The sequence below is a fragment of the Erinaceus europaeus genome, chromosome 15, assembly GCF_950295315.1.
Source record: "Erinaceus europaeus chromosome 15, mEriEur2.1, whole genome shotgun sequence".
Classification (NCBI taxonomy): Eukaryota; Metazoa; Chordata; class Mammalia; order Eulipotyphla; family Erinaceidae; genus Erinaceus; species Erinaceus europaeus.
The window spans coordinates 51,296,473-51,311,543 of record NC_080176.1 but is presented as its reverse complement, the minus strand read 5'-3'; the positions used below and the strand labels follow the sequence as shown (position 1 = coordinate 51,311,543).

Genomic DNA, 15,071 nt, shown 5'->3' with positions numbered 1-15,071 from the left:
TTGCAAATCACAAAGCTTTTCCCCTGCAGTACTGGGGGCTTAAACGTGGGTCCTTGTGCATTGTAAGATGTGCATTCAGCCATGTGTGCCACCACTCAGCCCTGATGCTACCATGATTCCATCCTGACCTTCCTGGGCAGATGATCACACCAAGGCTTCTTGGAACCTCACCTCTCCAGAGCCCTACCCCACTAGGAAAGATAGAAACAGGCTAGGGGTATGGACTGACCTGCCAATGCCCATGTCCAGTGGAGAAGCAATTACAGAAGTCAGACCATCCAACTTCTGCACCCTCCCCCCCCAAAAAAAAAACTGGTCCATACTTCCAGAGAAATAAAGAATAGGGAAGTTTCCAATGGAGGGGATGAGACATAGAACTGTGGTGGTAGGAACTGTGTGAAATTATACCCCAGTTATCTTACAGTATTGTAAATCAACGTTAAATCACTAATAAAAGATAAAAAGAGGACATGTTCTAATGCACAATCTCAACATTGGGGTGCTGGGGCATACAGTCCCCCAGGTACTGTGGGACAACTAACCAACACCCATTCTCTTCTCCCTGCTAAACAGCAGGGCCTTGATGTTTGTTTATTTATTTCAGGCTGGCAATGCATCAGTTAAATTTGACTCTCCCTTGGACCCATGTGCCGCTGAAGTTGGCATCTTGACTTGGGTCTCGCCTTTGTTTTTCTGATTATGGAGGAGAAATAGAAGGGGCCTGGCCTTTGACATTCTCCCTTTATCCTGTCTGCATCCTAGGATGGAGGTGCAGCAGTAAATGTCTCATGGGCATAAGGAATGAGCTCAAGGATGGCAGCAAGAAAGACAGAGGGCATCTGGGAACTGGCCTTGGGAGCCACCCACAAGGAGGCTGTGGTGTGTGGGGGGGTGTCTCAGTAGGCAGAAAACCTCAGGGAATCATCAGTTCTTAGCCCCTCTCCTTGGTATGATCCTCCTCAATCTAGGACCCTGGAGACATCCTTGCACAGGACCCACATCAACTGGGGTATATGCAAAATGAAAAAAAAAGATGCCCCTGGATTGACCTGCCAATGCCCATGTCCAGCAGAGGCAATTACAGAAGCTAAAACTTCCTCCTTCTCCACCCCAAAAAGAATTTTGATCCATACTCCCAGTGGGGAAGAAATGACAGGGGGAATATGGCCAGAGGGCTCTGAACTCCAACTCCATCAGGACCTGGAGAGAGAAGAGGAAAAGGGGAGGAAAGGAAGAGAAGTTGTGACCATGGAGGAAAAAAAGGGAAATATATACAAATATAAACAGATATGTGTAGAAATAATAATCAACCCATATCTATAATCTTTATTTTTTAATATTTTTATGTATTTATTACTAGAGACAGAAAAATAGAGGGATAGAGAGGGAGGGAGACAGAGAGACACCTGCAGCCCTGCTTCATCATTTGTGAAACTTTCACCCTGCAGGTGGAGACCAGGGACTTGAACCTGGATCCTTGCTCACTATAATGTGTGCATTTAACCAGGTGTGCCCCCGTCTGGCCCCACCTCATCTATAATCTTAAGAGAACTGCTGTAGTTTACAATCGAGGGATTGGGGATTCAGAACTCTGGTGGTTGAAACAATGCAGAATTATACCCCTGTTATATTTTGTTAATCAACATTAAATCACTAAAAAAAAATATGCCCTTTATCAAAAAGCTTAAGAAAGGAAGTACTTCTCAAATTCTCTTGTCTTTCTCAGTCAGTGTCCATATGCTCAGACCTATGGGGAAGCTCTGAGCCTGACTTGTCCTTGTCCTCATTCCCAATGAAACTGGAGCTAAGCTGTTTACCAAGTGGATTCACACTGGCCTGTAAGTCAGAGAACAGCAGGCTGCTAGGCATCCTGAGGTCCTGGGGGGAGGCGGGAGGAGGGAAGAGCTATCTCAAATGCTTTCAGATTCCTACCCACTTTGAGAAAGGAACGAATAAGAGTTAAGGTCACATCCAAAAATGAATAGTTTAGTCTCTGGATCTCACCCAAGAGGTGGTCTAAATGTTGTTCTTTGTTAATTAGAACAGAATCCACTGGATGCTACTGAGGTCCCAAGTGTCTACAGTCACTCTCTCCAAGAAGGGGAGGTGGGATATGCAGAATTCTCGCCAATTCTCTCCTCCCTTCCTGCAATAACCAGGGCAGCATCTTCTGGGGACAGCGTGACTTCTCTGTACTTGAGAGACTGTGTCTAGGTCTGAGAATTAGCAGTTATCAATTCTGAGCCATTTCCGTCAACTATCTGGAGTCAAACATCCAGCTAAATGACTATGACCTTCATATGAGGTTGTGACAGAGTAACTGTCACTCATGCTCTCCCACAAGGCTTTTCTTTTTTTTTTTTTTTTTTAAGATTTAAAAAAAATTATTTATTTATTCCCTTTTGTTGCCCTTGTTGTTTTATTGTTGTAACTATTACCATTGCTGTTGGATAGGAGAGAGAGAAATGGAGAGAGAGGAGGGGAAGACAGAGAAGGTGAGAGAAAGATAGACACCTGAAGACCTGCTTCACCACCTGTGAAGCGACTCCCCTGCAGGAGGGGAGCCGGGGGCTCAAACCGGGATCCTTACATGGGTCCTTGTGCTTTGCACCACGTGCGCTTAACTTCCTGTGCTACTGCCCGACTCCCCCCACAAGGCTTTTCATGCCCTACTTTATTCCCCCACTTCCACCCCTAGCATGAGCCTTGGCACCCACCCTCCCAGAGTAACCTCGTTTCTAGTCTCCTCTTGTTCCTAATGTATCTACCCCACTCTTCCAAAAAGTTCTTAGAAAATACTTTTGTCCCACCTTCATGTTAGCTGTCAGGCTCAGGCAAAAATTAGTAAAGGCATGGGTCCCTTGGAATATACCTAAAATAGTCTTTCTAGCTTCTTCCAACATGAAGATCTCAAATCTCATCTGCTATATTCTTACCTTTAGGTTCCTGATTATTAAACAGTTTGTTCTGCTTTATATCTTTTTAAAAAATATTTATTTTTTGTTGCACTTGTTTTTATTGTTGTTGTAGTTATTATTGTTGATGTCATCATTGTTGGATAGGACAGAGAGAAATGGAGAGAGGAGGGGAAGATAGAGAGGGGGAGAGGAAGACAGACACTTGCAGGCCTGCTTCACCTCCTGTGAAGTGACTCCCCTGCAGGTGGGGAGTGGGGGCTTGAACTAGGATTCTTATGCCAGTCCTTGCTTGCACTTTGTGCCTTGTGAGCTTAACCCGCTGCGCTACTACCTGACTCCCGTTTTGCATTATATCTTAATGCTTTCAGCCACCAAGTTGCACATGCTACCATGACGCCAACCTGATTTCCTGGGCAGACAACCTCACCAATGTGTCTTGGAATACCACTTATCCAGAACCCTGCTCCAGTAGGAAAAGATAGAAACAGACTGGAGGTATGGATCGACCTGTCAACACCCATGTCCAGCGGATAAGCAATTTACAGAAGCCAGACCTTCCACCTTGTGCTCCCCATAAAGATCTTTGGTCCATGCTCCCAGAGGGATAAAGAATAGGGAACCTTCCAATGGAGGGGAGGGGATACAAAACTCTGGTGGTAGGAATTGTATGGAACAGTACTCCTCTTATCCCACAATCTTTATTAAATCATTATTAAATTGCTAATTAAAAAGAAAGAAAAGAAATATCAAATCAGGGTTTGCCTAAAGGAAATGATAAAAATTTTCTTGGGGAAAATAATATATATATATGTGAAAAACATTAGTTTCCTGTATAGAAAATCTAGAGTTGAAATCATACTATTTCTCACCTTGTGTATGTATGCATGTATGTGTTTAAAATAATTCTAAAATTCCAACTACAGTTGGCTTTAAAATTGAAAAAAGCATTCTAAAATGAAAATAAGACATATGTATAAAAATTCTGTTAATATTCTCCCAACAGAAAGAAGAATTATGTACAATATCTACTCTGCCAACTATAAAATCTTAATATAAAAATAAGTTACTGTTCTTCCTTGACTTATGGCAGACGTATATCCTGACAAACCCCTTGTAAATTGAAAATACTCTACTTCAAAAATGCATTTAATTCACTTAATCAACCAAACATCAAACCCAAGGCTCATCTACTTTAACCATGTTCAGAATAATCACATAAACTTACAGCTCAGAAAAAAAAAAAAAACGAAAGTGTGATGAGATTGCTTTGCTATTGCTGTTTTTTTTTTTTCCCCTTCCAGTGTTATTGCTGGATCTTCATGTCTGTATGATTCTACTGCTCCAGGAGGCCTCCTTTTGGTTTTTAGACTGAGGCTGGAAAAAAGAGAAGGAAAGCAATAGAGAGGGAGAGGACAGAGAGAGAGAAAGAGAGAGAGAGAAAAAGAGATGACTGAAACTACAGCACTGTTCCATTGCTCAGCCATTCCAACCTTGGGGTGGAAAGATGATCTAGGAAGAGACCAAGCTCTGAGGGATGTCAAAGAGCTCCTTGCAGAGGAGATGGCAGAGATGACTGCGTCTCTGGTTTTTATGAGAACATCATGCTGGCTTTCATATGCCAAGTTAACAGACTGACCTCCAGAACTAATGGAGAGGGCAGCTCTGGAGAAAGATGAGAAGTATTGAAAAGATGATGACAAGCCTGGTTGGAGGTGCTTACACTAAGCCCACTCCAACGTAATGCCTACTCTACCTGTGGTTTTAGTACTGTTCCTGTTGCAGCTTCCCCTCAGAACGTAGTTCTGATCGGTCAGTATGGAATATTCCGATCAGCAAATGACATCACCTTTTCCATCCCACAGAGGAGATGAGATCGGCTCCCATTCCATTGTAGGGATGTTACCTAAGCCTGAAATAATTTCTCTTTTTAATAATCTTGCCTTCTTTCCACCTACAAAGCCTTTCGTTCTATACAGCTTCTGAGAGCACCTGTCTACTTGCTAAATGGGATGTGTCCCAATTTGCGAATAATTTAATCAAGCTAACTAGATATTTTAGATGAACTTGAATGGACTCCTAGCAGACAAGGCTGCTTACATGACTAAGGCAGCACAGGCAAACATTAACTCATCACCTTAACTGGAAGAAGCTCATCATCATTAATCTAAGAACGGAAACATTCTGGTTAAGTCAGAAACCAGAAAATGGAGTTTATTTAAGCCAATGCCTTACAACACTGGATAAGCAAGAGAATCCCCAGGGGTACTTTAAACAGGAGTGATGCCTGATTTCATTTTCTAAAAAATATTTTTATTATCTTTATTTATTGGACAGAGGCAGCTAGAAATCCAGAGAGAAGGGGAAGATAGAGAGGGAGAGAGACAGAGAGATGCCTGCAGCACTGCTTCTCCACTCATAAAGCTTTTCCCCTGCAGGGGGGAACCAGGGGCTCAAACCCAAGTCCTTGCACATTGTAACATGTGTGCTCAACCAGGTGTGCAGCCACCCGGCCTCTGATGCCTGATTTCATCCTTGGAGATCCTGAGCTCTGCAGTCTGGAGGGGGATCCTGGGGAGGTCTCTAATATTTAAGAGATCTCTCATACAACAGAATCACCAAATTATACTTTTGAAAGAGCTAAAAGTCTTTTGAGATGGGATATAAAATTATTCTCTCATGTTCCATCCTCCGAAGGGAGGATGGACAACATACTCTATGCTACACCTGAGGAAGATGGGTCGATATTGGGGCAACTTGGAATATTCCTATTCATGACCACAGAATGTGAGCTCAGATCTACAGGGATGCAGAGGTCACATAGGCTCCTAAGCTGAATATGGGCCCCAGACCACATCAAATCGATGGGGTTTACAGTCAACAATATTTATACCCCTTTCCCACATTAGGGAGCTACTCTCTTCTCTGATTCAGCTTTCTGATCCTTCTGCCAGCCATGACATCATCTCCCCAGACAATAACTTGGATCCACCTGCATATCAGATTTAGTCTCAAGGGAAAAAAGAAAAAGAAAAAGAAAACAAACAAAACCAAAAAAAACTAGTATAGCCATAGGCCCTTTGGAATATAACTAAAATATGCCTACTAGCTATCTACAAAATGGAGGACCCCCTAACACTTCATCTGCACCATTCCAGCCTTTAGGTCCATGATTGGTCAACAATTTGTTTGGCTTTGTATGTTAACTCTCTTGTCAGCCACCAGGTGCTGGATGCTAGCATGATGCTGACCAGACTTCCCTGGACAGACAGCCCTACCAATGTATCCTGGAGCTCTGCTTCCCCAAGCCCCACCCTACTAGGGACAGAGAGAGACATGTTGGGAGTATGGATCGACCTGTCAATGCCCATGTTCAGCGGGGAAGCAGTTACAGAAGCCAGACCCTCCACCTTCTGCATCCCACAATGATGTTGGGTACATACTCCCAGAGGGTTAAAGAATAGGAAAGCTATCAGGGGAGGGGATGGGATACAGAGTTCTGGTTGTGGGAATTGTGTGGAGTTGTACCCCTCTTATCCTATGGTTTTGTCAATGTCTCCTTTTTATAAATAAAAATTTTTTTAAAAAAGAAAATTATTCTCACATGAAGAGACTGCATTTTGAAATAGGAAACAAAATACACTATTATTAGGAAAGAAAAGTTAGGATACTCTCTTTCCCATTCTCGAATGCAGCAGAGACTGGTCCTGCCATTTTTTATGAATGAGAAAGAATAATGCCTCCAGAGTTAGAGATCATGCAAGACATTCTGGTCAATGTTAAGATTAGCCTGACATGCTGAGCAAACATCAAGCAGCTACATTGTAAGATACTGAGGAATGGTCATGGTTAATCCATTCAAGGGTTAATGGTTCTTGGGAGGCCTTGAGATTGAGGACAGAATACATGGCCACTTTCTGCTGCATCTAACACAACCAAATTACACAACCAAATTACGGGATGGGTATGACTCTTGGGGGATGGGGGAAGGAAGAAAAACAGAAAACCAAAGCTTGAGTGGTATATTAGTGGATGGATTATATTCCTTTCCATCTGTGAGGCCCTGGGTTTATTCACTGGCACCACATAAAGCATGAACAGAACCAGACGGGGGGCGGGGTAGAGGGGTAAAGGAAGCTTTACGGGTGATGGAGCGGCATTTTGGTGTCAGTCCCTCTGTCTTCCCATATTCTCTCCCTCTATCCAGAATATGAAGGAAAAACTGGGTCAGAGCTCCAGTAAATAGCTCACTTTGATCGTGTGCTGCTGTGCGATGGATGTGGCTCAGGGTAGAGTCTGGCCTTCACCACATTGTAGGAAGCTTTGGTGCTATGGTCTCTTTCTCCTTGTATCTCTCTGCTTTGTCTATTAAAAAAAAGCCAGGAGTTGGGTGCTGGTGCACCTGGTTGACCACACATGTTATAGTGTGCAAGGACCCAGGTTCAAGCCCTCAGTCCATACCTGCAGAGGGAAAGCTTCACGAGTGGTGAAGCAGTGCTGCAGGTGTCTCTCTCTCCATCTCTATCTCCCATTTTGTTCTCGATTTCTGGCAGTCTCTATCCTATAAATATAATATAATAATTAAAAAATAGGTAGGTGGCTCAGAATTATCATTCATGTGCAAGGTTATGGGTAACTTCTCATATTACTTAACAGCGTGTGCGTGTGTGCACGCACACACACACAGAGAAAGAGAGAGAAAGAGAGAGAGAGAGAAAGAGAGAGAGAGAGAAACCTCCACTGTACCTCTCCACATAGCCATGGGACTTCTACATGTGGTACATGATGTTAAGAAGGGCCAGAATCCAAAAAATGGCCACCTTGGAAGCAGAACAATCCATGTGAGGAGACAGTACAGATGAGAATCAGGGAAGCAGCCCAATCAAAGACTGTGGAGGCATATGGTCTGAGCAGACACGTCTGGCGGCTTTTCCAGAGTTTCCTGAAATGCCACCATCTTTTGAATGTTGAAAGAGGAATTTTACTAGAAGTAAAGGCTCTTGCCTTTGAAAAGTGGGGGCTGAGCACATTAGATCCATTCTAGAGAGTGCTGGGGCTGAAAATAGCAACTGAGCTAAGGCCATGATTTATGAAGGGAACTCTGCACTTGGTGGAGAATACCAAGTCTGCAAGCACTTCCATGAAAGGGAGCGATCTCTCCACACGCTTCTCAACACAGCTGCCACGGAGCCTGGGCCTGGCTCAGAGGAGTACCAGGTCCAGAAATGGTAAATCATTTCTTCTCATGCCTGCTCACTGCCACAAGGCAGATGCCATCAGATATTTTCAAAACTGTCTTGAGAAAGCGACAGAAGACAATGATGCCGTGATACAGATGTTATAAAGATGTGACAGCTAGGGACTTTTCCTAAATCCTGTGACAAAGGAGATGGTGATATATGCATCGGAAAGCACTGAAGTCAAAAGCAAATCCAAGTGCTAGTAACAATAAAAGCCTCTTAAGGGCTAGAAATCCTTTAGGAATACAATATCTGAGGAAGTAGTCAGAATCAGCATACCTCACTGCCCAGCTTAGGAAAAACAAATACTCTAGTTTCTCTGTTCAATTTTCTGTAGCAGAGGCCAACTGTAAACCATTATAAAATTCACTGTAATTATAGTTTATCTACTTAAAAAATATATATATATATGCCTCCAGGGTTATTGCTGAGTGTTGGTGCCTGCACCACAAATCCAGTGCTCCTGGAGGCTATTTTTTTTTTCCCTTTTGTTGCCCTTGTTGTCTTTTTTTTTTTTTAAATCATTGTTGTGGTTAATATTATTGTTGCCACTGATGTCGTTGTTGTTGGACAGGACAGAGAGAAATGGAGAGAGGAGGGGAAGACAGAGAGGAGAGAAAGACACCTGCAGACCTGCTTCACCGTCTGTGAATTGACCCGCCCCCCCGCAGCTGGTTAAATATTTTTTAAATTAATTTAGTATTGAAAAGAGACAGAGAGAAACTGAGAGGGGGAGGAGAAGATTGAGAGGGCAAGAGACATAGAGACACCTGCAACGATGCTTCACCACCTGTGAAGCTTTTCCCCTGCAGGTGGGGACCAAGGACTTAAATTCAGGTCCTTGCGCACCGTAGAGAGTGCGCTTAACCAATTGCACCAGCACCTGGCCCCTATTGTTGTTTGTCTATTACACTAGCCAGTATATTTCTGAGAAGGAAAGGGAATATTTTTAGTCATTATTCCAGGGAGAGCCAGGGACAGCTCCCCTTCAGATAACATACACATGAGACCCTGGGTTTGAGCTCAAGAGCCTGAGGACAACACTGGATGGACACCAGGCTTGGTCCGAGGGTGGTAGAGCAGTGCCGTGGTGCTATTCTCTCTGTCTCTCCCTCTTCTCTCCCTCACTCTCTCTCTTTCTCTTTCTCTCTCTCCTTATGTCTTCAAAATAAAGAAAGAAAATATTGGTCTGTGTAGACAGCTCAGGATCTCCACTCTATACTTGTCTTGGTGTGTAACTCGGGATGTGGAGAAACTGCCCACCGGGAGTGGAAGCAGTTTGCTGCCCTTAGTTAATCACAGGGGTTGCAAGGCCACTTTCCTGAGACCCTTCCGAAGGATGTCACATCCTTAAGGCCCTCCCCTAGCCCACTCAAAGATGTTCTTCCCTGACAGCTTCTTCTGAAGTTACTCCAACAATCTCTTAAACTCTTCACTACATTTCAGATTTTGGCAAAAACACAACAGGAGGGAATTTAGATGAGATTTCTGTCTTTCAACACAAAATGTAATTAAAAGGCATCTTAAAAAAAAAAAAAACACCTGGGAGTCAGGCGGTAGCGCAGCAGGTTAAGTGCAGGTGGCGCAAAGTGTAAGGACCGGCGTAAGGATCTCGGTTTGATCCCCCAGCTTCCCACTGAAGCAGGGGTGTCACTTCACAGGTGGTGAAGCAGGTCTGCAGGTGTCTCTCTTTTTCTCCCCATCTCTGCCTTCCCCTCCTTTCTCCATTTCTCTGTGTCCAATCCATCAACGATGACATCAATAACAATAAAAAGTAAAAAAAAAAAAAAAAGGCAACCAAAGGGAAAATAAATATTAAAAAAAAAACTAAACTAAATCTAAAAAGTAGATCCAGTTCCTCAAGCTATTTGGAAAAGAGATGAAACAAACAAGCAAACAAACAAAACCCATCATGGCAGCTGGGTGATGGCACACCTGGTTTAGTGTACACATTATCGTGCTCAAGGACCAGGGTTCAAGTCCCTGCTCCCCACTTGCAGGGGAGAAGTCTCACTAGTGGTGAACAGGTCTGCAAGTATTTTTCTTTTTTCTTCCTCTAGACCTTTCCCTCTCCTCTAAATTTCTTTCTGTCCTACCAAATAAGAAAGGAAAGATAGTCAGTGAGGGCGGTAGATTCATCATCATACAGGCACTGGTATTTAGCAATAGCCCTGGTGGCAAAACAAAAATAAGAACAAATACAACATTATTTTGTCATTGTTTCTATTAGATGGCCACCCTAGTTCTGGATGTGGCACATGAATGATCAGGAAGGTGACATGCTCAGCATCATGGCCATCAGGTCTGCTCTAGTATACGTTTCTGATATTAAGACTAATACCAATTCCCTTTGCCATGTGCTGGCTTGGGAAGTTTATTGATGCTTGCTTGTATTCTGTGTTTAGTGAACATCTTAGTGAAAATTCAGAAGTGTCTCTTTATAAGTAGTATGCTATGAAAATCACAGTCTAGGATTCAAAGCAGAAATAAAATTGGTTCTATCTGGACCAGTAACAGACATACCACAGATTCAACTTTCCAATATGCTATATATTAATCCTAATTTGCATTCTGTCTTTTGTACTTTTGTAATTCAGCCCCTGTTCTTACTCCTATCCCATACAGCGCCCCCCCCCCCCAAAAAGGTATGAGCTCCTGGATGTCACTACAGATATTCTAGAAACAGTTTGGCAAATTTGTGAATGTGATTATTTCCCTCTCACATCCCCACTTAACAGCTAGGTAAATACCAGCCCTCTAGCAGGTAATAAGGTATTTTAAGGGGTCTCTACCTACACTTCATACCAGAATGGAACTTTAGGCTGTTAATTAGATACCAGACTAAGAGAAAGGGAGTGGGGTGATTCATTCATTTTAAGTCATCTGAAGGAAACATTGAATCCTGCACTTTCTTTTGTAAAAATGTAGTCAGAAGTGTCTTAGCTGCCAGACTGTTCCACTCTTTTTATTTCCCACTCCCAGCAGTGTCTGAGTGAGGATGAGTAACCATAGAAATTCAAAGGGAAGTCGACTATGAGCCCATGTGAGCCAGAGGGTGATGAAGAATGACCACGTAGGTTGGTGGACCTGAAGCTGGTTTTTTATTTTTATTTTTATTTTATTTTTATTTTTTTTTAGGTCAGGTCCTTACAACCACGTTGTAGTCACCAGCTTTTATTAAACACTACTGGGCCACTATTCTCCTACATCTGATAGTAAGGCAAAGAGGGAAGTAGTTTAATATCACATGTTATCTCTGCAGGGAGAATCAGGACACAGAAACATCAAGACGGAGGAACAGGATCACTTTCCTAGGGGTCATTTTCTACAGGACAAAGGTGGGGGGGTGTCTATTTTCAGATGAAGGGAAGCACTGACTAGACATGAATTTTCTTTTTTTCTTTTTTTTTTAAAGTTTTACTACTTATTTTTACTTCTTAAAAAATCTTTATTCATTTATTGGATAGACACAGCCAGAAATTAAGAGAGAAGGGGGTGATAGAGAGGAAGAGAGATAGAGATACACCTGCAGCCCTGCTTTACTGCTCATGAAGCTCCCCCCTTGTCCTGTAGAAAATGACCCCTAGGAAAGCGATCCTGGTCCTGCTTCCTGATGTTTCTGTGTCCTGATTCTCCCTGCAGAGATAACATGTGATATTAAACTACTTCCCTCTTTGCCTCACTATCAGATGTAGGAGGACTATCTACTATCAGGTGGGGACTGAGGGCTTGAACCTGGGTCCTTGCACACTGTAACATGTGCACTCGACTGGGTGTGCCACCACCCGGCCCCCAGACATGAATTTTCATACTAGATCCTAGTGGAAAAAAATTTTTCATTGACTTGAGAAGGAAGGGAGTCCTGAGGCTGGAGACTGACTAGACTCATATCCTGGATCTGGGCAAAAATCCACATCAGTATAAACCACTCAGAAAGCGCATCAAGCAGTACCAGACTCCTGGAGTGAATGTTAATAGAAGTCAACCAATTACAGATCCCTTAATTGTCCTGCTAACAACACATAACAGTGACATACCTTGACTGTCACTTGACACTTTGTCTGAAGGGCACTCTTTTCCTCAGGACACTACATTTAGTTTTCCACTCGAAATTGGTGCCTGACTGGCTTGTCAGGGAGTCCAATTCATGCAACTTTACATGATGAAAAATAGAGGGATGCCTGTGACACTAAATTCTAGTATGTTTATTCCAAATTATAGTCATAAAGTGAAAGTGTCCACTCATACTTCTAGTTCTTAAGAGGATAGTCTTAAATCTGTTTTAAAACTATAATATAACCAGCCACACCTTTTTTTTTTTTTTTGCCTCCAGGGTTATCGCTGGGGCTTTGTGCCAGCACTATGAATCCACTGCTCCTGCAGATCATTTTTATCTTTTATTGGACAGGACAGAGAGAAAATGAGAGAGGAGGGGGAGTTAGAGGGGGGAGGAATAACAGACACCTGCAGGCCCCTGCAGACCTGCTTCATGGCTTGTAAAGCAAGTCCCCTGTAGGTGGGGAGCCAAGAGTTTGTTCTTGAGCTTCATACTATGTGTACATAACCCAGCTCACTACCACCACCACCCCCCCCAGGTTGTTTTTTAAAATCAGTTCCTTAAGATATGTGAAGGAGATTCTATAATGCAGGGAATAATTAAAATAAAATCTGTATCTAGAAACAGGCTGGGGGTATGGATTGACCTGCCAATATCCATGTCCAGCAAAGAAGCAATTACAGAAGCCAGACCCCCTCCCCCCGCACCTTCTGCACCTCATAAAGAATTTTGGTTCATACTCCCAGAGGAATAAAAATAGGGAAACTTCCAGTGGAGGGGATGGGATACAGAACTCTGGTGGTGGGAACTGTATGGGATTGTACTCCTGTTATCCTACAATGTTGTTAATTATTATTAAATCTCTAATAATAAAAAAGTAAACTTAATCTGTATCTTGCGGTTCCATCAGTATTGATTAGACATGACTTTATCTTTGATGCTCAATAACCTGAGGACAAGTAGTTCCCATTTATAAGTGTTAAAATGCCATCGCAACAATGCCCACAAGATTCTCAAACATGAATGAATAGAATAAAACCAGGTCCACAAAGAAATATGTAGCTAGCTATATCATGCTGACTCAGGGATCTTACTTGGATTATTGCCTTTGCAAAAGCACTGTATAGCCGAGGCTCAAAGTATCATCAACATCTACCATGAAGAGAGAGTAAGCAAAAGCATCTCCTGAACCAAGAGCTAGTGTTTGATAAAGTAACAAGTCTTTTCTCCCTCAGTGATGCCAACATGTGCTAGGATTTCTCAGCTGATATGTTTGTCTTTTCCTCTTGGTTATTTTGGGCTTTTTGAAAGCTACATAGCCTAATGAGCTTAGTGAGCTGTTAGCTATTAAGAGATCCTCACTCATTTAGGTTTTTTCCTTTCCTTTTAATTTTTTTTTTTTGCCTCAAGGGTTATTGCTGGAAGTTGGTGCCAGCACTACAAATCCACTGCTCCTGGAGGCTATTTTTTCTATATATATATATATATATATTATTATTATTGGATAGGACAGAGAGAAATTGCGAAAGCAGAAGATAGATGGCTAGATAGCTAGATACCTGTAGACCTGCTTCACCACTTGTGAAGTGACTCCCCCTACAGGTGGGGAGCCAGGGGCTCAAACCTGGATCCTTGAGCCGGACCTTGCACTTGGCGCCATGTGGGCTTAACCCGATGTGCTACTACCCAGTCCCCAACGCATTTAGCATCTATCACAACAAATGTGAAAGGTCACATTTTTATACCATCGGAATTGTATCAAGTGGCAAAAAAAGAAAAAAAAAAAAAGCCACAGGAAAAGTAACTGCAAAGCAGGAAGGATGTGGGGGTTACCTTGGAGACCGACAATTCTTTTGATTTAGACTCAAACAGGTGCTCCAGTCGGGATGTGTCCACCTTAATAGGTTCCAGTTTCGACCACAGGAATTCTCGGCAGCGGCGGTTGTTCTTACACGGCCACTCAAAAGGCCTCACTTCATTCCAGAACAGGCGGATGGTCTTCTTTTTCTTGGTGAATGCAGGGTGACCCCTGGGTACCTGGGGCCACCCTACGCCCTGAGGAGAGCTGAATACCGGAGGAGGAGCCAATAAATTACCAGGGACTGGAGGGGGAGGCACGCTGTCCAACAGGGGTGGAGGGGGTGGGGGTGGCAAGCCCAGAAAGATGGGTGGGGGTGGGGGAGGTGGCCCGGAGGCCTCCCTGTGACCCAGGTCCACGTCCAAGACATCTATGTCATCCTCCTCCCCCAGGTCAGTGAAATCCATGTCCTGGATTCTGAGCTCCCTCGGATTGGCCATAAGTTGGTCCCAGATGTGATCAGACTCTGTCTTCTGGGGTGTGGAGGAGGCTTTCTCTGGGACCTTGTCATCAGGCTCAGCTTCAGGGGATCCCCGGCCCAGGTCCCCATTGTTGAATTTCTCGGCAAACGCTTTCACGCTGCCCCGGTTGTCCAGACAGCCCACATCTATCCGTCGGACGCTCTCATCCTGGGGTAGAGAGTTGGCCTGCAGTGTGGAGATTCTGCTGGCCAGGCTGGCTACTGCCTCTGCCCCCTGCTCAGGCCTGCTGGCTTCGTCTCCCTCCTCCTCGTCATCCGTGGGCTTTCTGTTATGGGCATACAGCATATCCAACATGAAGCGCTTGTTGGTGAGGATGTCCCCACACTGTTCATTTACACCGGCATCCTGAGCACCTGCCAGCCACACACCTGCAAGTCAACAGGAGGGAAGCACATGAGAAAGTGGCAGGTAAGGGCCTCCACCCACCACAGCAGGAGAACTCAACTGGGCATGAGCTGGCCAATGTATGGGGCAAGGGTGGGGGGCCGAGAATACAATGCCCCTGTTGCCATGGGACAG

The 15,071-nt window shown here is 43.8% G+C and overlaps 1 protein-coding gene across 18 annotated transcripts in view; it reads right to left on the bottom strand.

Moving 5' to 3' along the window:
• Nucleotides 1-15,071, bottom strand: part of FHOD3 (formin homology 2 domain containing 3) — a 588,579-nt gene that overhangs the window by 50,496 nt on the left and 523,012 nt on the right. For all 18 annotated transcript variants that reach the window (XM_060173747.1, XM_060173744.1, XM_060173740.1 and 15 more), the window contains one exon: nucleotides 14,046-14,920. In XM_060173747.1, the coding sequence (XP_060029730.1) occupies nucleotides 14,046-14,920 (875 nt within the window). The remainder of the gene's footprint in view (nucleotides 1-14,045; nucleotides 14,921-15,071) is intronic.